This window comes from Phalacrocorax aristotelis, chromosome 17, assembly GCF_949628215.1.
Source record: "Phalacrocorax aristotelis chromosome 17, bGulAri2.1, whole genome shotgun sequence".
NCBI lineage: Eukaryota > Metazoa > Chordata > Aves > Suliformes > Phalacrocoracidae > Phalacrocorax > Phalacrocorax aristotelis.
The window spans coordinates 10573077-10597618 of NC_134292.1; the positions used below are offsets into that span (position 1 = coordinate 10573077).

At 45.6% G+C, this 24542-nt stretch overlaps 1 protein-coding gene across 3 annotated transcripts in view; it reads right to left on the minus strand.

Annotated features, from left to right (window-relative positions):
- Window positions 1-881: 881 nt before the first annotated feature.
- TRAF1 (TNF receptor associated factor 1) overlaps window positions 882-24542 on the minus strand; it is a 38320-nt gene continuing 14659 nt past the window's right edge. For 2 of the 3 annotated variants that reach the window (XM_075111869.1, XM_075111872.1), the window contains 10 exons: window positions 22954-23175; window positions 21174-21258; window positions 17334-17432; window positions 15554-15715; window positions 11983-12054; window positions 11133-11198; window positions 5671-6108; window positions 4980-5157; window positions 4241-4389; window positions 882-3107 (listed from right to left, as the gene is read on the minus strand). In XM_075111869.1, coding sequence (XP_074967970.1) covers window positions 2892-3107; window positions 4241-4389; window positions 4980-5157; window positions 5671-6108; window positions 11133-11198; window positions 11983-12054; window positions 15554-15715; window positions 17334-17432; window positions 21174-21258; window positions 22954-23175 — 1687 coding nt within the window. In that variant the 3' untranslated portion in view covers window positions 882-2891. The remainder of the gene's footprint in view (window positions 3108-4240; window positions 4390-4979; window positions 5158-5670; window positions 6109-11132; window positions 11199-11982; window positions 12055-15553; window positions 15716-17333; window positions 17433-21173; window positions 21259-22953; window positions 23176-24542) is intronic. The other variant, XM_075111870.1, reaches the window with a different exon arrangement.

The window sequence follows — 24542 nt, forward strand, 5'->3', positions numbered from 1 at the left end:
CCCAGCTTTCACCCACACACGGTTTTACTCATTTCCCCCACCTTCTCTCCCTCTGTCTCTCGCACACAAGGAAAACCCTCCTCCTCCACCACATGGAAAAGGATTTTGCACAAAAAAAAAAAAAAAAGAGGGAAGTCAACGCCCGCTACGATAAAAGCAAAAACCCCCAGTGGAAAAGCAGCTCCACGGCCAGCGAGGGCCAAGGAAAGCTTACACAGGTATGGAGCAGCTCCGACTCTCCTGGCAACCAGGCACAGCCGACCACTATCTCAATCTGCTGTAATTCTTGTAAGATCAGCTGCCGCCTGCCTCCCGCTCCGCTCTGGCTGCCGCAGCTGTGGGAATGAGCTGGCTGGGCCAGGCCGTGCCATCATCTCCCACGCTCACCTCCCTGCCCCCAGAGCCCGCTTCGCACGGAGCCCGGCTGGCGGGGGGAGGCAGCGCCACGGGAGTCGGGCTTGTACGCCGACTTTTGTTCAGTTTCCCAGGCCAAAGCCCCATATATTGGGTGCTACGACTTCCATACAAACATGCCAACTTCCACAGGCAATGAAAGGGTGACCCTATCGTTACAGCACCGGCACGAGAGATGCTTTAGGGTTCATTCCCCAAATTTCTGCTGATCTCCTGCAGGCCCACCGGCAAGGCGCTTCATCCCCAGCACCTCGGATGACTGTTGGCATCATCAGCTCTTTGGGACAGGGGCTGGTTATTTCTGGGTCACGGGGCACAGCTGGGCCCCGCGCTGGGCAATCCTGCTTGGGGCTACTACTGGAGAAACAAGTAAATTTAGCAGCATTGCTCAGCTGTTTCTACAGCAAACCGCCATCCAAGTTGCTCAACTGCCTATTTTACAGTGAAAATAACACACAAAGCTTTTTTAAGTTAGTGAGCTATATTTAAGAAATAAATAAAATTGTAAGAAAATATGAATGATTGTAATAAATACAGCACTTGTCAAAATTACACAGCCATGAAAAGCGCAATATTTTTAGGCATATTACTCCAGTGTGGTTACAGGGGCTGGCACGTTACCGGAAAACTTTCTGTCCCTGAAAGAACATTTTAAACATGTAAGAGAGAAAAAGGCAGAGAGAGAGACTGTGCATGTGCATGTGATGGCAAAGAATATCCAGTTCCTTCCCAAACAAGCCTTGAGAGGTATTTGTTTATGGGGTGGGTTTTTTGGAAATCTGATACTTCACCACAACTCATTATTTTAAAGGATGCTGCCAAGATAGAAGCGAGAGATTTGAAAAGCCTCCTCATACGCCGGCATGACGCCGCACCAGCTCTGCCAGACGGCTGCGGTTTCCACGGTTCGCAAAACGCAAGTGGACAAACAGTTTCTCCTTTCCCCTCTCACGCAGCGGGCACAACACTGTCCATCGGCTTTGTGTTTTCAACTGACACACGAGAAACATCGCAGAGGAAAAATGGATAAAGTAATTGCATAAAGGCCCTTCACCTGTACGTACACGCCTGCCTCTGTCTGCAAGACCAGGCTCTGGGCTTGTCCACTGCAGCCCCGCCGTCCTGCGCAACGGCTCGCAGTTGAGGACAAGCACGCTGCACAGCGGCACGACTTTGCTGGAAGTTCATGAACTGCTGCTCCAAAACCCCAACCCGACCCCTCTGATTCCATCCAACAGTTGTTAAGCAGGGAAGGCAGGCGGTGAGGCTTGCTGCTTTCTGGGGATAAGGTCCAGCATTTGAACTTCTCACACATCCAGACATTTCCAAGCTTGATTTGCTTATAAAAAAAATTAATTCCTTATCTCTACTTAAAAAAAAAAAAAAAGACAAAAACATTTCCAGTAGTTACTTCTATTTTAGCGTGTGAAAAGACTTAAACATCAGAGCACATAAAAAGATTTAAGCAAGAAAAAAAACCACAATACTTTCTAATAAGTCACTTGCCTTGAAGGTTCAGGAAGTGACCGAACACTTTAAAACAAGGCTACTGAGGGGCCCTTACCACTCCTTGGACTGGGAGCTCTGCGCTTCCTGGGGGTTAACAACCCTCAGAGCCCCTCGTCTGAAATGGGAAAGTCAAACGACTCCTCTGGAAACACAGGAGGTGATTCCCCCACGGCACAGTGTAATCTGGTCACCAATTGCTGATGCAACAGAACATCTCTTTACAGAGCACATAAATACAGCTCTAAAATAAATAGCGAGAAATAAATCATCCAGTATAAGGAATTCAAGCTACCAGCGCTATCTACAACTCACTGCTTTCAAGGTCATCAATATGCACAAAGAGACACCCGATCGGTGCCTCAGGGGAAGGAATCTGCCCTTGTCCCTGGTGGGGGAACGGCCAAAATCCCACAGCGGGGCTGCCAGCCGGCGCAGTCTGACAGGCGCCCGCTCCGCACCTCCCAGGAAAGGGACCCGCTCGTGCCGCGGTGCTGCCGGAGGGCGGGGGAAGCTCAGCGTCACCCCATGCATCCCAGGAACCTATTCGCCCCAGGGTGCTAGACGGGAGCCCGGGCCACGCTCCCTGCCAGACACCTAGGCAGAACGCCACCCGCGCCGGGGCCGGGCGTGAGAAAGAACAGCGCCTTTCCCACAAGCGCATCTGCGGGGGGGTGACCGTAACCTACGTCTGAACAGGGAGTGTTTTGGTGAAATGACCACAGGTATCATTTGCAATAGCACACTCCGTGGGGCACCGGGCAAAGCACTCGGCGTGCTCAGCAGCAGCTAATTCTAGCAGGCAGAACTTCAGCTGATGTGAATGGATTCAGCGGAGCACAGGCTCAGGCTCTCTGGATTTTGTGTGCATGTGAAAACTAATACACGGTCTCAAGCTGATGGGATTTTTTTTCTTGTAAACTAATGAAATTCAGTGGGTGATTTACCAGACACCCGTATGTCAAGATTTACTAATTTGTTTCTATAATGCATTTAAGGAAAAGTGTGTCTTCTTTCACATAGGCATATTTGGGTGACTGTAGTTTGGACAAAGGGAGGAACATGGGACAGCCACTTGCGACATTCATATCATTCACTGGTCTCTGAAACGAAGCAGAAGTCAAGTCCGGCCGAAAGGCGTCAATAATGTGTTCCCTATTATTTTGGTCAAGCAGCATAAATGTAACCTGAAAAACAGAATGAGGCAATCATGAGTTATTGACCTGAAAAACAAACCAGGAAATATCAGAGACAGAAGTGCAAAAACACGCTGCAAAAGCAGCTCTATCAATAATTAAATACAAAATACAATTAATGTTTTGCAATCTGCAAGGTCAGTTTATGTGAACAAGGGAGACTGTAACGGCTCCCAGACGAAGTATTTAAAACCTTGCCACCCGTAAAATAAAATTAAATAAAATAGAGCAGGGAATTATTTCTTGGTAGAGAACTTCACAGTCCAAAGACTTTTTTCCTCTCTCTCCTGACAACTTCAACAAACCCAAGGTCGGTTACAGTCAATACATTCATTCTGTTATTGTGGTTTGGAATCAAAAGAAACAGCTCAGTTGCCTATACGCAAATATGCAAAAGACACAACCTAAATTCCTGTATAAAATCTCCCCATCTCATTACAACTTTTATTAACTCACTGGCCTTTAGCTTGAAACGTGAAATGTATGTAATAATTTTTTAATACAGTGAGGATTGGGAACTTTGATTTCTATTTCTTTTGGCTGCTAAATGGTAGTAAAGCTATTTATATGAAAGGCTAACAGAATTACTACCACACGAAGGCAAGTGCTAGAACAGAGACCAGAACCTTTGTGCACACTTTCACTGCTTTTCTAACCATCGTTGCCATTATCAGATTGCACTTATAAAATGAGAAAAAGTAAGACCAGGATCACATAAGACATCTGTGGCACCTTGGTAGAACTCTAACCTCACGTCCCTGACGCCTGTGCTTCAGGCAGAGATTCATAATTCCCTCATAAATTGATATTATCATAGCAAGAATCAGGAAAAAATGCGTCTCTGGCTTTAGCCCAGGTGGACACGGGTTGGGATGTATCAAACACCAGTATTCTGGTGTCTGAACATCCTACAAGGCACGGTATGGAATCTCGGTAAGAGCAGCTTCCCCTGTGTGTAAATCACTCCATTCAGAGACAAATTATTACCCAAGACTACAGTAGCCATCAGAGAGAAAAATGGGAAAATGCTCCAACTTCTACTAAACTTAAAATTCCCCTTGTGTTCACTGGGACAAGTGGTGGGTTTATGCCAGGATCGGATGTGACGAGGTTGCCCGTCTTACCTTGTGCCTGAAAGGCCATGGGAGCAGAGCATCGTAGTCTCCTCTCATGACAACAAAGAACAGGGACACGTGGGTTCCTTTTCCTGTCCCATCCCCGTTCAGATAAACCCTCAAGCAGACCTTGTAGCCATACTTTGCGGTGTAGAAAGCTGAAAATCAGAACTCTTCATTAGTAAAGCCTCCTTTGAAAAAAAAAAAGGCACAATGAGTGTTCTGACATAGGGGAGAAAGATAGTGTATGATGTGTTTTGCTGTCACAGAGATGAGAACAGACAAATCGGTACACCCTGGAGATTATAAACACTGAAAATCCAGTGGTAGAATCCGTTAGTGCCTCACGCCTCGGTGAAAATGACCTGTTATTAGCCACACAAGCGTATTTTACCTAATCAAATTACTTCTCACGTGGGAGATAACTGCTGCAGAAAGCCCATCGGTACCATCAGGCACCCAGCTGTGGGTTAGACGAGACAGATCCAGCAGATGTCACTGCAAGTAGCTGCGGCAGAGGGCAAATTGCAAAATGAAAGCCCGGAATAGAATACAACTGTGGAAGAGCACATCACAGCTGCCCTGAATTACAGGCAGGAGAGCATGAGGTCTTCACATAAGCAGCGTCTCAGTTTAAGGAGCTATTTTAAAGGTCCACATGAGCAGAAAGAAGGACCGTTTGAGAGAAATTGGTGGGTTTTCTAAAGGACCGGGTTTTGTTAACACGCATATACGTCCTGCGTTTTACCTGGTGAATACAAACTGACTGTTCTTCCAGTCACAGAGTCTTGTAACTTCCTGCCAACATCCGTTATTTTCCACAGAAAGACCCCATCGTAGGAAGCTTGCTCAGAGAAGAGAAGACTCTTGTGAAGACTGCTCAGGCCTGCATCCTTCTGCGTCAGGCACCGGTGCAACTCTGCAATCTAGAAAAAACGAATCAGTTCTCAACCCCCGTCTCCAGGCTGCTGTGCTGCAGAAGCAGCAGAATTGTTCTGGAGTCCTCATAGTCTGGAGGGTCTCTTTTCATTTCTTTTTAAGTGACAGTTATGTGTCAACACGTAAGGCAAACAACTGGGTAGATGGTTGTTTGGTCCTGCAGACATAACGCTGCTTTAAGAGGATCAGTCAATTAAACAGCTCTCCTGCTTGCTCACAGTCTGATCACAGCAAATTCTGAACATTCGAAACTCTCAGGAACGTCTAGGTACCTAAACACAGACTTAGGTAGCAAGTGTTAGAGATCCCCACTTGAAAATTTATCCAAAACATCAAAAAGGATCCTGTAGATGTGTCCAGATGCGCCCAGACGCGTCCGCTTCACAGCCCAAATTCCTGTGCCCATCCCTGTCCATCTCTACACCACCTCGCACTGGTATATGTAAATATTTGTTATCTATAGAACAAGCACACAGACAATGCTTATCGTAACTATTTACCTTCAGTTCAAGGCCTCGTATTATATTTTGATCGAGTTCACTCTGTCTCCGAAAGGCTGTGATTTCCAAGTTAGAGGTCTCCACCTCTTTATTGAGCACTGCCACAATATTCTCAAACACATGCAGCTTATTTTCTAGCTCAGAAATCACTTTTTCCCTCACAAGTTGTTGCAGAACAGATTCATCTTCAGAAACAGAAGATCCAGGAAAACAGTCTACTTCCAGATCCCCATTGATTTCCAGCCCCCCAGAGATCTGCAGATCAGAGATGCTTTTTCCTGCACCATTCACGTTCAGCTCTGACTGTGGGATGGAACCATTTGCAGCTTTGGCAGCAGCGCACAAGCTTGCCTTCAGTTGCTTTATGTGCTGCAGCAGAAGCAGCATGTGGGCCCCGACTGCAGTTTTTTCATGCTCCTTTATCTTCTCTTTGCTTCCCTGTAAGAAGAAGACACTGTCAATACACTCTCCATACAACTACCATAACTGGCCTGGGGCCAAAGCAAGCAATGCTCCTTTTAGCTTCTTGGGAGAGACAGAGACAGAAGAACTGCAAGGTACAGGCCCAGCTACATAGCAGCCGCTCAGGTGGTGGGGAACGCAGCAGCGGCAATGGTAAGTTTTGCAGCTGGGCACTAGATTGGGGCAGACAAGGGCGCTCCTGGAGCCAGGGAAACCCGAGGAAGAGCAGAGCGACCCACCAGGTCCCAGCAGCTCTTCACGGGTCAGGCTGACGCAGGCTGGGTGATGCCAGGAGCAATCACGGGAGATTTAAATAGCCCCGGGGAGCGCGAGCGACCAGGAGCACTGCCAGCATGGCGTGGCACGGCAGATCGCGCAGGAAGGGCGCTGCACCCTGCTCGTAGGTTCACAGCCCAGGGAAGGGCTCTAGGTCTGCCAAAATGGTGGGCGCTCACCTCAGAGCTAAAACCAGCCTTGCTACAGAGGAAGCCCCGGGGATGTCTGATGCATCCACCCAGACAGAACTGGTAAGGAAGGAGGCTTCAGTACCGGCGGTAGGTTGCAGCGAGTGCCCAGAGCTTTCTTCTGGTGTGAGGGCAAGTACCTGCACCAGGTGTGCACGGGTTGATGATCTGTTGTGTCAGGTGGCCGAGTTGCAGGGAACGGTTAAAAGGCTGCGCAGTATTAGTGGAGCCCAGGCGCAGATAGAGAGGTGGTTTCAGAACCACGTTCCTGTAGCATACACCACTGAGAACGAGGCACCTGGGACCCTGGTGACCCAAAAAGCAGGGCTCTACTTCAGTCTCCACCCTCCAGCATCACTACCAACAACAGATATGAAGCTTTAACAGCTGTAGACACTCACAAGCAAGGTCTGCAAGGTGCAGCTGAACCAGCAGCATAGCGTGGATACCATGAAAGAAGAGACGAGTGCTTGTAGCGGGTGACTCTCTGTTAAAAGGCACTGAGGTGCCCATCTGCTGACCTGACAGAGTCACGAGAGGTCTGCTCCCTTCCGGGAGCTGCGATCCGAGACACCACCGCAAGGGTGCCACAACTTGTCAAGAATACAGATTACTATCCGCTGCTACTCTTCCTGGGAAGAACCAAAGAATACTATAAAGCCTTGGGGGAGAAAGTGAAAAATATTGGCACCCAACTCGTCTTCTCCTTTATTTTACCAGTTGGAGATAATGGGCAGCCAATAACAGACGAATAATGCAAACCGACTCTTGGCTACGTGGCTGGTGCCGACTCAAGGGTTTTGGCTTTTATGACAACAGGACTTTCCCCAGCAACCACAGCCTGTCAGGGAGGGATGGAATCCACCTGCCTAGAAGGGGCAAGGGAATCTCTGGCAGCAGGCTGGCCAGCTTGGTGAGGCGGGCTTTAAACTGAAGGACTCAGGGGGTGGGGGCCAAAGTGGCAATGCTAATGCCATCACATCCAACATCCAGGCCAACCAGAGCAGTGCCTTAGCTGCCTCACAAGATGACAATCAGAAGACCAACCACCTCAAGGGTGTGCACGGCTGTAGTGGATCCTTGTGCACCCCTCCAGGGAAACCTGCGTGCCCAGTTACCTCTCTGAAATGCCTGTCCGCCAACACACGCAGCGTGGGGAGTAAATAGGAGCTAGAGATCTGTGTGCAGTCGCAGGGCCACGATCTGATTGCAATCACAGGCATGGTGGGATAGCTCCGTGACTGGAATGCGGTCATGGATGGCTACACACTTTTTAGGAAAGACAGGCCAGCAGGGCGAGGTGGGGGAGCTGCTCTTTATGTGAGGGAGCAGCTGGAATGTATCGAGCTCTGCTGAGGGGTGGAGGAAGAACGAGTTGAGAGCTTATGGGTGAAAATTAAGAGGCAGGCCAATATGGGTGACACTGTTGTGGGCATTTGCTACAGGCCACCTGATCAGGAGGAGGAAGTCAACGAGGCTTCTACAGACAGCTGGAAGTAGCCTCACAGTCACAGGCCCTGGTTCTCATGGGGGACTCAAACCACCCTGGTATTTGCTGGAAAAGTGACACAGCGAGGCACACACAATCCAGGAGGTTCCTGCAAAGCATCGAGGATAACTCTTTGACACAGGTGGTAGAAGAGCCAACGAGGCGAGATGGACTGCTGGACCTTACACTAACAAACACAGAAGGTCTGGTTGAGGGTGTGAGGGTTGGGGGTAGCCTTGGCTGTAGTGACCATGACATGGTGGAGTTCAGGATCCTGCGTGGTAGAAGCAGGGCAACAAGTAGGATTGCAACCCTGGGCTTCAGGAGAGCTAACTCTGGCCTCTTCAAAGACCTGCTTGGGGGAATCCCATGGGTAAGGGCTCTAGAAGGTAGGGAGGTCCATGAGAGCTGGTCAATATTCAAGTACCACTTCCTCCAAGCTCAAGATCGGTGCATCCCTATGAGGAAGGCGGCAAGCAGAGGAGCTACGAGACTTGCATGGATGAGCAAAGAGCTTCTAGAAAAACTCAAATGGAAGAAGGAGGTTTAGAGTATGTGGAAAAAGGGACTGGGTCACTAGGGAGGAATATAGGAACGTTGTCAGGGTATGCAGAGATGCAATGAAGGCAGCCAAGGCCCACTTGGAACTAAATCTGGCAAGGGATGTCTGGGATAACAAGAAGGTCTTCTTCAAATAAATCAGCAGTAAAAGAAAAACTGGGGAAACTGTGGGCCTGCTGCTGAATGAGGTGGGTGCCCTGGTGACACAGGATGCAGAGAAGGCAGAGTTACTGAATGCCTTCTTTGCTTCAGTCTTTGCTGCTAAGGCTGGCCCTCAGGCATCCCAGCCCCCAGAGGTGAGACAGACATTCTGGAGAAAGGACTTCCCTTTGGTTGAGGAGGATTGGGTTAGAGATCATTTAGGTAAACAGCATCCACATAAATCCACGGGCCCCGATGGGATGCACCTGTGAGTGCTGAAGGAGCTGGCAGATATTCCTGCCAAGCCACTCTCCATCATCTTTGAAAGGTCATGGAGGACAGGAGAGGTGCCCGAGGACTGGAGGGCAGCCAATGTCACTCCAATCTTCAAACAGGGCAAGGAGGAGGACCCAGGAAACTATACGCCAGTCATCCTCACCTCCATCCCCAGAAAGGTGATGGAACAGTTCATACTGGAGGTCATCTCCAGGCATGTAGAGGAAAACAAGGTTATCAAAAGTAGTCAACATAGATTCACCAAGGGGAGATCACGCTTGACCAACCTGATAGCCTTCTATGATGGTGTGACTGGCTGGGGAGATGAAGGGAGAGCAGTGGATGTTGTTTACCTCCATTTCAGCAAGGCTTTTGACACTGTCTCCCATAGCATCCTCATAGGTAAGCTCAGGAAGTGTGGGTTAGAGGAGTGGACAGGGAGGTGGATAGAGACTGGCTGAACAGCTGAGCTCAAAGGGTCGTGATCAACGGGGCAGAGTCTGGTTGGAGGCCCATAACTAGCGGTGTTCCCCAGGGGTCTGCACTGGGTCCAGTCCTGTTCAACACGTTCATCAATGACATGGGCAAAGGGACAGAGTGCCCCCTCAGCAAGTTCGCTGACGATACAAATCTGGTAGGAGTGGCTGATACTGCAGTGATATTGTGCTGCCATTCAGTGAGACCTGGACAGGCTGGAGAGCTGGGCCGAGGGGAACCTCATGGAATTCAACAGAAGCATGTGCAAGGTCCTGCACCTGGGGAGGAACAACCCCATGCACCAATACAGGTTAGGGGTGACCTGCTGGAAAGGGGCTCTGCTGAGAAGGACCTGGGAGTGCTGGTGGACAGCAGGTTGATCATGAGCCCTTGTGGCCAAGAAGGACAACAGTGTCCTGGGGTGCGTGAAAAGGAGTGTGGCCAGCAGGGCGAGGAAGGTTATCCTCCCCCTCTGCTCTGCCCTAGTGAGGCCGCATCTGGTGTGCTGTGCCCAGTTCTGGGCCCCCCAGCTCAAGAAAGACAGGGAACTACTGGAGAGTGTCCAGAGGAGAGCCACAAAGATGATCAGGGGCCTGGAGCATCTCCCTGATGAGGAAAGGCTGAGAGACCTGGGTCTGTTCAGCCTGGAAAAGAGAAGACTATGGGGGGATCTCATCAACGCTTATCAATATCTGAAGGGTGGGTGTCAGGAGGATGGGACCAGACTCTTTTCAGTGGTGCCCAACGCCAGGCCAAGGGGCAACGGGCACAAGCTGGAACACGGGAAGTTCCACCTGAACATGAGGACAAACCCCTTCCCTGTGCGGGTGCCAGAGCAGGGGCACAGGCTGCCCAGAGAGGCTGTGGGGTCCCTTCCCTGGAGACATTCACACCCTGCCTGGACGTGGTCCTGTGCCCCTGCTCTGGGTGTGCCTGCTCAAGCTAGGGGGTGGGACAAGATGATTTCCAGAGGTCCCTTCCAGCCCCTGCCATTCTGTGATTCTGTGACTCTCAGAGGAGACAGAGAGAGAGGAAAACCAACAAGGCCTCCAATGATCAGTTTAGGCTTTGTGTTCACATGTGTACACATGCTACTTGGAAAGAAAACAATTGTCTACAATTTCTGTATTAAACAGGATGCCAGGGACAGTCCCAGCAAGATTCTCAAATAAGCCAATATTTAATACCTATACTGCAGACAAAAGATGAGACAAGGCAACAGATGCAAGCTAAAATGCAAAGAAGACCTGCTACTGCTTTAAGAAGCGTTACCCTGAAGGGAATATCCAAACCAGGGTAGACCAGCATATCTGATAAACCAGTGGAATCATAATAAACATTTATTTTTATATGAAGTGAACGCACATTACAGGACACGCTGGCTGAACCACAACTTACACACACTGTGTAACCATGGCAGTTCCAACATTGCCTCTGCTGGTCAACTAGAAGTGGGTAGAATTTCTCTCTTTTCTTAAAGATGTATTTAAATCAAGGCCTACTACCTTGAACACAAAGGCTGGCTAGACCAAAGGCACAGTGCTAAGCTGTGCACCGTTTGAGACCTTCCTGAAGGCAGCCATTTCACTCACCCTAAATGAACAGCCGACTTCAGAAAAACAACATCCATCCTTGTTGTCTATGGGTGTAGAGCGGTTCTGTTGAAAATAAAGGAAAGAAAATTATCAAATACTAAATAAAAGGGATTCTTTGATTTACCTACAAACAACTAGGCCACAACCCCAGCAGCCATAAATCAGACTAATTCAAGTCAAGGCATTACCACAGCTTACAGCGTGCAACCAGCTTTACAAATTCATTGGTAAATTAATCAAGAGTGTGGTTGATTGCAAGTTTCTTGCATGCAGCCTGGCAGTTAAGTGTCCATCTAACGGACTCTATAATGATACAACATAATTTAACAAACCACAGTGATCCCCTAGTAACAACTTCTCATAAATAAGATGCCAATAAGCAAAGTGGCCCGCCACAGTGGGTTGCACCATGCACGCAGCCACTCCATCCCTCTTCCTGCTCTTAGAGAACGCACAGAAGAGCTGTCTCGTGCAGCACGTCCTGGGAATGAATGGATCTATCGGACCAAAAGTTCTGACAGATATTCAGATTTAGTCCCCTTCACAACCAAAAGCGCATGCCTTTAAATGTGCTGCCATACACCATACGCTGCTTTTGCTCATGTGCATCTCCCTGAATACTTGAAAGGAAACAAACATTTCCCCGTTTTTATAACATTAGGAAGATAATTTAATAAAGTTAATTGTGGGAGCAGGGAAGAGAAGGTCGTCAGCAGAGCTATGCCGGGATGTACAAGGCACCCAGGTACGCTGCCATATCTAAAGATGTTCATTTAATCTAAATGAACAAGTGATACTTTTCTGAATTGAAATAAAGCTGTATTGCATTCATTCATCTTTCACCTACCTTTTCCTTTGATGGTGTTTCTGTTTGCGCATGTTTTTGTTCCTTACATAAATTGCTTTCACATGAATGTTCCTGTCATTAAAACAAGAAGAAAAGAATTTAGTACATTATTAAAATCATTGAGCATCTTTATTTAGGAGTCTTTGAAACAAAGCTTGTGTTTGGGAATGCTATTCCCATTTCACAGAAACTGGGGGATTTGGGAGGCTTTTCTAGAACAAATTCTGTATTATGGAAGAAAAAGTTTACAATAAGTTTCTTGCTTTCCTCCTGGAAGGTGTCGATTTAAGGAAGAATAAAGGAAGGAAGAGTAACTTCCCCAGGAGCACTACGAGCTCCACAACACATGGTGCAAAATCCTGTACCCCTGTCCAGAGGGAGCCTGCTCTGGGCCTCACTACACAGCAGGCTGCTGAGCTCTCTGGTGCCTTTTTAGAGGAGATAACGTTCAGAAATTTGGGACTAAAGCAGAGCTGCTAAAAGTGGGTGCTGCTGTCCCCTGCACAATGGAGCGCAGACTCGGAGGTTTCTCAAGCTAAGCCTCTAATCTTCTCAGCCTAGCAGGCACGTCCAGCGACAGACCTCCAGATGCAATACCTGTTAAGTGAAAGTACAAAGTGTGATCTTCTGCTTACGGGGCCCAAAGCTTTCGGAAACTACTTACAGATGCTTTACAAGGTCGTCCTGGGGAATCTGATACAAGATTGGCAATGTACAAGTCTTTCCCAGTTCAAACCACAGTTATGTGCATACACACACATGTATGTACACAGACATACATGTGCAATGACATGCAGGTGGATTACAGAACAGAAAGCAAATATACAGGAAACCCAAATATAAACTCGTCTTGCACTGACTTCATACAGTTTGCTTAATGTGCAGACCCTTCTTGCATCCTGCTTATTAACATTTTGAAAGCTGGAATCCAAATTTTCCATCAGGATGTGCTAATGCAAAATGCATTACCGCTAACACGAGACTTCCTGCCATTTCTGGCTCCAAGAAGGGTAAAGTAATCCTCCTGCCATTGATTCATACAACTGTAATATGTGTATTTAACACAGCAACCGTCAGCTTTCAACTCATACTGTTCAGGGAGGCTGTCTTTAGTCTTTATAAATGCTTTTGCATGCCAGTACATTTCCTATAGCAGCCTAGAAATTTTTTGATGAAGCCATTCCAGCAACTTCAAGTCTCCCCTGCAGAGAGTCCTGAGGTTTCTCTTCTGATCCTCAGAAATACAGCCATAGGTATTTCTCACTCTCTAACTCATTTTTAATACTCTGTATCTTAGCTATTGCACAAAGTATCCCTTTATTTTCTTGCTTTCTGCTATTTGACTCCTTCAGATCACTGATTTCTTGAGGGGGAGAAGGACTGGTGGGAAGTTTCTCTAGAATATGGAAATGCAAAAGTCACAAGGCCAAAAACTGACTGGCTAAGATGGAGAGAGTGAGAGCAGTGCCCCAAACTTACTATTTGCTCCCAGAGGACTGTGGATACATGGAATACACAGAAATAACCAAAATTCTTATGTCACATAACTGCAAATTGAATAAAGCAGATCACGTAACCAGCAAAGTTCCAATTTTACAAATACTAACTAAGGCAGGCAGAGAAAAATCAACATCTCAAGGCCAACCCCCTGCTTCGTTGCCAAGGTTTCCTAACCAAAAAATTAATTAGATGATAGCTAACCGGAACGAGTAGGAGGAAAACAGCTCTTCATTTGGGAAAATTAAGCCCACTGCGCTGGATCTGCAGTATCACAGACCTCTGAAAAGAGAAAGGTGCTCAGAGAACACTCACGCAGCTCAGGTATCCTCCTCCAGCCTTCCTACCTCACTTACAGAGGGCTGAAAGGGACTAAGTGTTGCCACCACCTGGTATTTACTGTCCCTCTGAAACATACACTGGATTTATCACTGGTAAAATGTGTCCGGGTCCAGACATTCTTCCCTCTCTCTGCAGGGGTTAATAAGATATGAAGTACATGTGCAAAAGCTTCTCAAGAAGCATGTTTTAGCAAGAGAGCCTTATTCTTACCCCAGAGGGACTCTTACCCCATGTTGAGTAAATCTTACAGCTCAATTTTTGGAAAGGCATAATTCTGTGACAGTTATGACATGCAAAGCTATCCGCTACGATTTACTTCAGGGTACATTTTTGAGATACTCACAACCCTCCCACCATGTAGGTCTTATGTCACTTTGCCCCATTCCAGGACAAAACTCCACGGCTGGAAATTATTCTCTTCAAATCATCTGGAGGGAACAGTATTTATTACGCTACACCCCAAAAAAAGTGTTGCCCCAGCAATATTTTCTGTGCTAATAGAGCCCACGGGGTCAGAAGTTAGGTGGGGTTGGGATGAGAACGTTTTCACAGCTTTCAAATCAAAACACACATAGCAGTGTTAGCAGGCGTGGGGCATCTCTCATTCATGCTCCTGTTGCATTGCTCCAGGACTTTTTAATCACAGTGTCCTAAACAACAGATGATGCACTTCCATCCTGAGGCTAAGTGTGCCACTGAAGCTATAGCTTCGGCAATCTCTTCACGTAAGAACAGATAATTTTCTATTACTTTTGATCTGCCCCTCCACACCATTTCCTCCTTCAGCAACACAGAAGAGTTTCTATTAGCTCACTTTATGCCCTCAGACCTCTCCCACAATTTGTAACGTGCTGCTTCTACAAAAATGGGTAAAAAACCAAACAAGGGCACCTTTAAGTTAAAATGAATGTATAAAGGTACTTAAAATCTGCAAGTCAGTAACACATAACGTTGCTGTCATAACTTTGAGCATCGACTGAGAAAGTAATTACTTTTAAGAGAGAATGGAATAGGTTTAGTAGCATAAACTTAGATGTTTGATGATCAGCTACATTCTCGTGTAAAAAAAAAAGTTGTTTTAAAGAAGATTTTGAGCAAGTGCTGGGGACAGACTAATGTTTTCCCATGTGTGTATATATATACACACACACACACTGTATATATACACATACATTTTTCAAGTCCCTGTCACAAGAGCGGGAAACATAAAAAGTATAAATTAAATATGTTTAAATAGTCACTGAGAAATTTCTGGCGGATTCAGAGTATGCTCTTCCTGGTCTGTACAAACATTGCTGCTAATTTGGAGAGTTACACCTGATCATATCTAACAGAAATACTGCCTGACAGAAGCCTGCCTTGCAAATTTGTGGGCAGTTTGTTTGAATAAGACTCCAGCCACTTTCAAGATCTCTTCCCTGCCACTGTCTGTGTTCTGCTTCTTACCTACCTCATACTGGGATACATGCTCTGAGACAGGAGCTCAAGCATGGGCTGCCCAAGCGCTGGATGAGCACAAGGATACTCCCCTCTCTGTTGTGACATTACAAGCCGACTACCAAACACAGCTCATTTTTCCCTCCAACGCATGAATGGAAAAATTAGCAAACTCAGGAAAATTAAATAGTCTCCAAGTACACCAGCATTCATGGAATCAGGATGAAAAATGTCATGATAGAGTATTTAAGCCGTTAATATAATGCCCTCAAATGAAACAGAGAAATGTTCTTACTGGGTATTCACTGCTGGACAAGCTCCGCTTACACTTCTGACACGTTGTCACATTATTAACACATCCATTTTCCAAATGATCTGCGAGTTTCTTTCTCATCACCATGTGTCCACAACCCGTGTGACAAGGGATTAAAGCATATTCACATAAACTCTGATGCTCCTGCAAATAAAAAGTTATAAACCAAAATGTAAACTGCAGATACACGTTTATCTATAAATAGTCTCCATTCTGCCAGCCTAGATCTCTGCTTTGCATTTCTCCTAAGCTTGGGTAAAGTCCCACTCCACAATGTTACCCAGATTACTGGTGAAAAATTCACCAACTTTACTGGGGCTTTTTTGTTAATTCTTAACTTAAAAAAAAAAACAAACAACAAACAACTTTTGATACATTCAAACATAAAGTCTCCCTCGAACTGTCTGTCTCTAGAGCATTTGTTTGAAAATAACACGATCCTGGGTCCCAGCCTTTCTCCTTGTTTTAGAGGATCCCTAACTTTTAGCCTGGGGTTTTTCAGGGTGGTTTTTTGCTTTTGGGTTTTTCTTTTTTCTGAGGGGTTTGGGGTTCTTTTTTGAGCACTGACACCATCCTGCTCTGGCTGGTAGGATGAATGTGGTCAGTCTGCTGACACCTCTGCATGGCATGAAAGAATGGACATCTGACACCTTCTATGCAACCATTAGGACACGACTCTTACCTATATTCAAAATAACTTTTAAAAAATCTCCTTTTCACTATTTGCATCCTCTCATCTCAACAAAAAAAAATATCGGCATTACTTCTTTCATAACTACATCCATGAGGTCTACTTTCGCATTCTTAAAACCACTGTATTTCTATAAAACCTATTTACTCTGACCTCTTTTACTGAAGCTTCTGTAGGCACTGTGTCACAACTGATTTCGTCTTTAAAGGGAGACGGCTGTCCCCTACAGAACAGGCTCAGAAATGCCTATTTCAATCACATGCCCAACTCTCAAATCAATTTTGTCATGTATTCATGCTGAGAGGGGCTCCAATTCTCAAAACTATGAAACTAAGCCAACTGGGTAGATTTTTCCTTAAAGAGGAATACACTCAAATAGAAAATCTGTGCAAAATTAGCAAAGGCAGCAGCAGCACCTCAGATGCTTATCAGATACACAGACATACAAGGTACACAGCAGACTCCCTGTCATAAATGCAGAAAGAGCTGCCTCTGTTCCTACACCAGGGGACCAAAATAGAGCTGCTTTAGCATCAGAATTATCTGCATTTTTTCATTATTCTAATTTGCATGGCGGATTCACAGATCTTGTCCATTTAAATATTTCACCTGGGGCATTTCACATCAGTCTAAAAAGAATGCTGAACACATTCAATCAGTAGGAGTACTTTACACGGGAGGAAATTATTTCTCTTATACTAACATACTAACGATCGTTAAACATACTAACGATCCTGCCCATGACAACGTCCTGGAGACCAAAGTATTCTCGTCTGTCGAAAACTGCTTGTAGCACCCTTGCATTTAAATAATAAGTAAACTCACTGGACAAAAAATTATAGTTGATGTCAATTAATTTCACAGTCATTCACGATGTTCTGGATTTGGTCAAAGCCCTACTACAGTTATTGGCATGTTTCCAGATACTCTGCTGGTATAAATCATGATACCTTCCCTGATTCTAATGAAGCTGCATTAATTTGCGTTTGCTGAGAATCTAGGTCCATTGTCTTTCTGCCCCCATTCAACTAAGAGTGCATGTTCATTTAAATAAACTGCCTTTAAACGTACTTCAAAATTTTTCATGATACCAGACCAGCTGCATCCAAGGGTCACACAGTGTACTTTGAGTTCAGAAATCTCTTTATTAATGGCAGCATCACCAAAAGCCTGGAAAGTAAACACAGTAAGGAAAAAACCACTGGTCAGAACGTACTCCAGCATGCATTTTTGACATAGCAATAAAGTGACCCTGTCAATATTTCAGACCTTGATAAATCCCTTATTTTTTTTTAATTTTACTGCACTGCCATAAGACACACTAATGTAGCAAGTTAACCTTGGTGTAGTAGAAGCCCAAATAATTGTTAAATCATTTCTTTCTTATGGTTCAAAAATAAACTATAACATGTGATATAAACTTACGGACAATATGCCTAGCCAACTACAGCTATTATTTTAAGTTTCTTTTCACAGAAGCCTGAAATACGTCACACACAATGAATGTGCTGACAGGACCCTAACTATAGGGTGCTGCCATGTGCCACTCTTAATGAATGCATTTCATTATTGGGGTCATTAACACCTCCTAAACGTGCTGCAGAGAGGACTTGAGACTGTTCTGCAGTGAGAGTACATTTCTCAGACCACGGCTGTTTCCATTTAGTATGGCACTGTGTACTGAAGAAATGTAAAACATATGTGAGTGGAGGTTTTTTGCACTACATAGATTTTTTTATTATGTAAGCCATGAAGAATTGTACAATTATTATGTAAATTATGAAACGCTACACGCTTTGACTATTACGTTTTGCACAATCAAAATATATATACCCTGACACAGGAACAAGTCCTGCTAAAGTTATGGCATGTATTTAGATACTCTGTTGGTAAGTACACAACACAGAGGACCGCAGATTTCCCATGTAACATAACACCGAGCAAGGCAAGAGCTGGTGGGGGGAAGCTTTACAAATAGAGAGAGGGAAGTATTTACAAATTATGCCCACGGTTCAACAAAGTTACTGAAATTCTTCACAACGAACTAAAACAAATAAGCAAACAAAATCATCAGAATCAACCCCCTCAATGATTTTTTTAAGCTAGACACAAGATGTACTTGCTCACATTTGTCATTAAATCACAGAACAGAAGCCCAGCCAATGCTACAAATGGAGGCAATGAGATACATTTCTATAATCAAGGTCTCTCAGAAACTCCCTTCCTGATCTCAACCTGCAAGCAAAGTCCACCCCAGAAGAATTCTGCACGCAAATTGCAAACAAGGAATTAAAAAAATCACGTTGTTTGTACAAAAACATGGATTGCTCCATCTGCATAGATGGAAGGTTACATAATAAGCTAGAAATTGATTACAACTAGTGAAAGCATACCAGCCCCAGCCTCTAAAGGTTCTAGTCTAATTTAAGAGCAAAATCAAAGAAAAGAAATTCAAGTTATCAGGCACATGGTGGCTTTTTCCCCCATGTCATAAAAGAAAAACTCAAGGAATTTCCTGACATTACAAAATAGATTGTTTAAAACATACTTAACTACAGGGACAGTCCCAGCAGGTCATGGGTTTCTTACTGTTATGTGCATTCCCTGTGCTTTTCATTTCATACTTGTAGTTGCTAAATCATTATGGACACTACTCGGGTAGAAAAACAAGGCAGGAAATCCGCATCTCTTCTTTTATCCACACAGGTCACCGCTTCACAATATTCACCCGAACCTCTGCCCTCTTATCTGGGAACCTAAGTTTGCACAGAACTTCTGCAGGGACCTGAGTCAGACGCTCATCCAGTAAATGAGATGACTCTCACTGACATAAAAGTGCTCTGGGTCAAACAGAAGGAAACAAAATATTTCTCTCTGATGTGACACATGGTAGTTGCACGTCTCCCCTCTTTCATTTTAGCTGTTTCAAAGGTGCAGGGGCTGCTGATGTTGGTCACAGGTGGCTGCTGCGACACACGTATCTGCCCAGTCCTGTCCCACAGCTGACTGTGACACAAGCGGAGGTCCCCTCCCACAGCCCATCCAGAACCGCTGCCACACTCCTCCTCGGTGCTCTGACCCACGCGAAGAGTGTCTTACGGCCTCTAGCTACGGGAGGACTCTGGTCTACAGCTCACGTGGTCGGGAAGATCAGCTAGCAACAAGTTTAACAAACAGATCAATCCGACCAAAAGCTTTCCAGGATACATCTAGTGGTTATTTCCTCTCCAGCTAAGGTTGGCCCTCTGCAGCTGAACCAGGATCTTCAGCTGCTCTCACACAGCCAGGGAGGGGAGAGCCCCAAGTCATTCGTGCTCAGTTCTGAGCAGAGAACAACTGTCCCCTAAGCCAGTCCCATGAATGACAGCAGATGGGGGGCAAGCGGAGGCTTGGGAGGATGCCCCCACTCCTCTAACTGATTTCAGTGACAGATGCAGACGCTCGGTAACCGATACTGATGAACCGCACCATAATAAGACTTGGAGTTTATGTTGTATAGGAAGGGATCGTAAATTAAAAGCGTTAACAGGGAAGGGATGGGAGTTACCACAGAAATAGATCTTGGGATAAGCTAAGGCAAATACACATCCTGATAGGGCCTCCTTTCCCTTGGGTAGGTATCTTACTTAAAATATAAACACATAAACAGATGGCATAGGAAATAAACATTAAGCAAAACCACAGCAAAGGTAAAGCAGAGATTATCAGGAATAGATCTTCATTATCCATGTTGTTTACAAACTCCGACCACTTGCTGTAAGTTGATCTACAAAGGCAGATCCTCATGCCTTCGCGGTGATTGACTTCATCTGGACTCTCAACAGGCATAAGAATCTGCCCAGGCAGATCAGCTTGCAAGAGTGGGGCCCTGTTTACAACAACCCACCCACAGATCGTGCAGAAAGTCCCAGCAGACTCAGTGAGAATCCCACAGCAGAGAAATCCCAAAGTTATGAGAGAACTGACAGCCAACATAGAATAAGAAGTTCTTAAGGGTTTAGCTGTACCTATTTGTGGTTACATGATTCATGAAATTCTGTTGCTGGGCAATTTATTGCAGAATTGAGGATTTTTTCTGAGTTATTACCAAGTTCAGCATTAACTGCAGATTTATTATTTTGCAGCAGCCGCTTCCTAAACTTTGCTTTTTACCTCACTGCCAGCTGCCTACTGGCTTTTGGTTTTCCCTAACAAATTTAGACAGAATGCGTGTCTCTCGGTATTCCTGCATGTAACCAGAAAGGAGGGAAAAAGACAAGCTGGGACTGAGCCCCGTGGCCCAGTTTGTATTCAGGATATAGAATAGTCCCGTGGTCTGCCTGGAAAATCACACAACAGCCAGAGAGATCTGCACCGTTAAATTACAGATGAAACACGTGCCAGTGCATAATTTTTATCGATTATTATATTCAGCTCTAAGTTTTTCACTATTTTCTCCAGATACCCTGGCTGTCAAAATGCTTTCTGGGTAATTCAGCTGGCTAGCCTGCACTCCAGCTGTTTTCCTTAGGGATGCTCCACCTGTAAGTGTGGTAACGTGTCTGAAGGGTAGACAGAACCATGAGATTGGAAAATCCACTAGGATACTTTCTAAGGACAGTAAGTAACAGCTAAGACATATTATTACAAGTAGGAAAGTACCAGTTACTCTGAGACAATAAAAAGTTGATTATATGGAAGAGCGTGGCATTTCATGTTGCAGAACCTGACGGACGTGGAAAGTCCTAAGGCTGCCATTATACTTCTTTAAATAAAAAACTGTGGGAAATCCAAATGACTAAAGTTAAAACGTGTAACTATCAGTTGCTATCATATTTTGTATTATTTCCTCCTGAACTGTAGTCCAATGATGACTGCAGAGCAGCCCACAGAATGGGTAATGACAAATTAATGAACTGAACTGCAACTTACCCTTTCTTCTGCCAATAGGCTTCCCTCACTTAAAGTGCTGGGATCTTCCTCTTTACATTTCTGGCAAATTGCGTTTTTGTTGTTTCTGGCAAAAAGAATGAAAAATGAAATAACAGTCAGTTGGTGTACCGTAGTTTGGGAGGTCTTTGTATAGGCGCTAACACAGATAAAAACATGGGAATTGTAATTTCCCCTCAGAGTCCATAGTCCTTGTTCTTTAAAGGGCCAATTCTTGAACACACTGACATCAAACCAACCCTGCTGTTCTGGTCCTCAAGACTAGGCCCAGGCCCAGGCCCATAAATCTTATCTGTATTGCAGCAAAAAAAGAGCAGCCTGGATCAGAAAAAAAAAGAAGCTGGGAACCTATTTATTTTGTGAATTATACAAAAACACCATATAGGAAAGGTAACATGAAGACAGAAGTCTTTTAAAACACAGAAAATGTCCATTTTCCCGAGATAGATATAGGGACTTCAAATTACAAAGATCCAGTAGAACCCGTGCAGAACGGAGCTCTACAGAGTTAATTAACATCCTACTGCAACGTGATCTACTCTCAAAATATTAATCATAGAGTTTTACACAGGGAAAGCAAAAAACAAAACTTTTTTTTTTTGTTCATTGCCGGTGCTGTTTAGCATCCAGGCAAATAACAAACTAACACAGGAGCTCACCAGAAACGCAACCATCTGACCAGAGCATAACTGATTTCAAACTGTATAATCAGCTTGTTTGAGCCAGTTTGTGCTGTAAGGCTCTGGTGGGAAGATATAATTCTGGTTATGTTCTGCTGACATTTTTCTGAATGTATGGTTTATGTTGCTTCATTAAGGGCCTTCGTTCTAGACTCACGGTAATGTATTTGTATACGTTGGTCAAATATATAAATTTCAATACGTTTTTACATTATTATACGTTTATCTTCAAATCACAAGTGGCCAGTGCATTGACTCAGCTTTTCAGGTGCCCCGCACCGTGATCAGAGCTGGGACTGCATGAACTGGCATACACAAACCAGCTTAGCAATAACACCCAGGAAGAAGCGCGGGAACAGGCTTTTGACTTACTTAGCCAGTACTAAAGCCCAGCCACTGAATCTTGACAGCTGCTGTTTTCCAAAACATCAAAGCCAAAGAAGGCTTGTATGCATGGAATTGTACTGCAATTTCACCTCTCACCTGCAGGGCAGACACAACCTTTTCAAAAGGCTCTGGATCGAGGCGTAATTGTCGAAAGAAAAGGCAGGACAGAAGCAGCTAATCAATCAATGCAAATCCCCACCCAGCTCCTGGCTTTCAGGTTCTCCGGGGCAACGGCTGTCGTGGTCTGCCACTAATGGCAGCAGCACCTTAACGTGCAGTGACCCAGCTGAGTTATGAAAAATGAAACTCTAAGATAATGTTTATTAAAACCCCATAACATTGCTTACCAAAGGACTGTAAAGCCTCATACGAGTATTAATGTCAGCCTTGCACTAGTTCTTCAAGGTTAAATCAGTAGCATTATCTCACACTTAAACACAGAAAAACTGACCTCTGTCAAGCCCCGTAACCCAGCCTTCCCCACCCTGTAGACTTCCACAGTGGCAACAAGGAGGTGGAAAGTAGCCCGCAGTCCACTGCCGGCAAGTACTTCCAGAGAGCAAAGCGACTGTGGTCCAGCGGGCCAGGGAGCCTCAGGCTCATCTACTGCGCACAGCGGCAGGACACAGCCCTCAGGAGCGCCTGCAGCCGCAGAATTCGCCGCGGCAGTGTGAGCCTCTGTAGCAAGGACCTACCGTACGATCCAGGAGAGGCAGGCTGAGCAGTACCTATGCCCACAGAGCGTTTGCAGGGCCTTCTTCAGAACGTTATTGCAGTTGCTGCACAAGTACTTCTGATCAGGCACATCTTCACAAATGCTAGTGGGAAATCCGAAGGGAAATTCATTTTCATCAGGAGAAGAGCCGGGGATATCCTGCGGGCCTCTGGTTGTTTTCTCAGCCATCTGAAGTAAACTACTGTAAAGAAAAAAAATAGGTGCTCAAACAAGCAGACACACAGTCTTTGATGTGAGAGCATATATCAAAGTCCACGAGCAGCTTCAAACCTGTGCAGTAATCTAGTGATCTGTTTAATTGAGTCTGTAGCTGACATGCGTGACTAAATGTCACAGTGGGGTTTGACTAGGTACCAGCAGGAAATTACTGTACAGATTTAAAATTTCCCTCAAACACAACACGAAAATGGACAATATATTAAAATGAAGGGTTGGGGTTTTCTTTCCAGAGTTTTTTAGCTTGTAGAAAGATGAAGTAAACATTGCCATCACCTTAGAGCTACAGTCCCATCGGTCCACATCACACAGAATTATTTCCTGTAGAGTAAGTCCCCAACCACCTTCAACTCTCAGCAGCCAACATTCGTGATTACACTTTATAGAAGCAGAAATGGAGCAACTGTTTACAGTGACTTTCCCGAAGTCATAAAACTAGCGGTCAAATGAAAAAGGAAATCTCAAGCCCACAAAAGGCTTTACGCTTGTGCTCTAACCAGATACACCTTGAGCCACACAAGATGTCATGCGTGTTCAGTAGTGGTTTCAGATAACAAGAGCTGAGCAGCTGAGTATTTTTGGACATACAACTAAAAATGATTCATGTCTCTGCAGTTGCTTGGAAAGTTCAAAAAGAGTTTTCACCCAGGGACCTGACGCAGTTTGATTGTAACAGTGCCTTTATAAATCTATTTTTTCCCATAATAGCACTGACATACAATAACCTATTTCAATATTATAAACAATAACAATGCCTAACGAGTCTCTCAAAAAAAGAAGCAAGACTGCTTGGGCCAGGCCAGGCACAGAAACAGTGGCGTGACTGCCACGTGGTGGATAGGGCATCCCCTGTGTTTGAAACGCTCCTTTTTGTACAAAAAGCATTTTGTGATGCTTAAGCAATTAACTTGGCTTCTCCAGGCATTCGGGGGGGGCGGGGAGCAACAAACGCAAGGGCTGCCGAGTCTGACAAGAACCATAGATTAAAACCGGCAACGCTCAGCGTGGACCCGGAGGTAACGGAGCCGCATCAGAGGCGCCGTGGGTTGGTACCCAGGTGAGGACAGGGCGGACACACACTTTTGGTGCCCACGCTGGAATCCACCGTTTCCGAGGGGCTGGAAGCCCACACAATGTTCTACGTTGACAGCGCCCGGTAAAACCTCCGCCCTGGGGCAGGCGGTGGGCCCGGGCTCGCCGGGCCACCCTCCATCCCCATCCCCGGCTCAGCAGGGCGGTGGGCCGGCGGCTTCGTGGGCAGCGGGAAGCAGCGAGGGCGGCCGGGACCCCCGGTGCAGCCTCGGGGGGGCGGCCGGGCTCCCCCCACTGCCC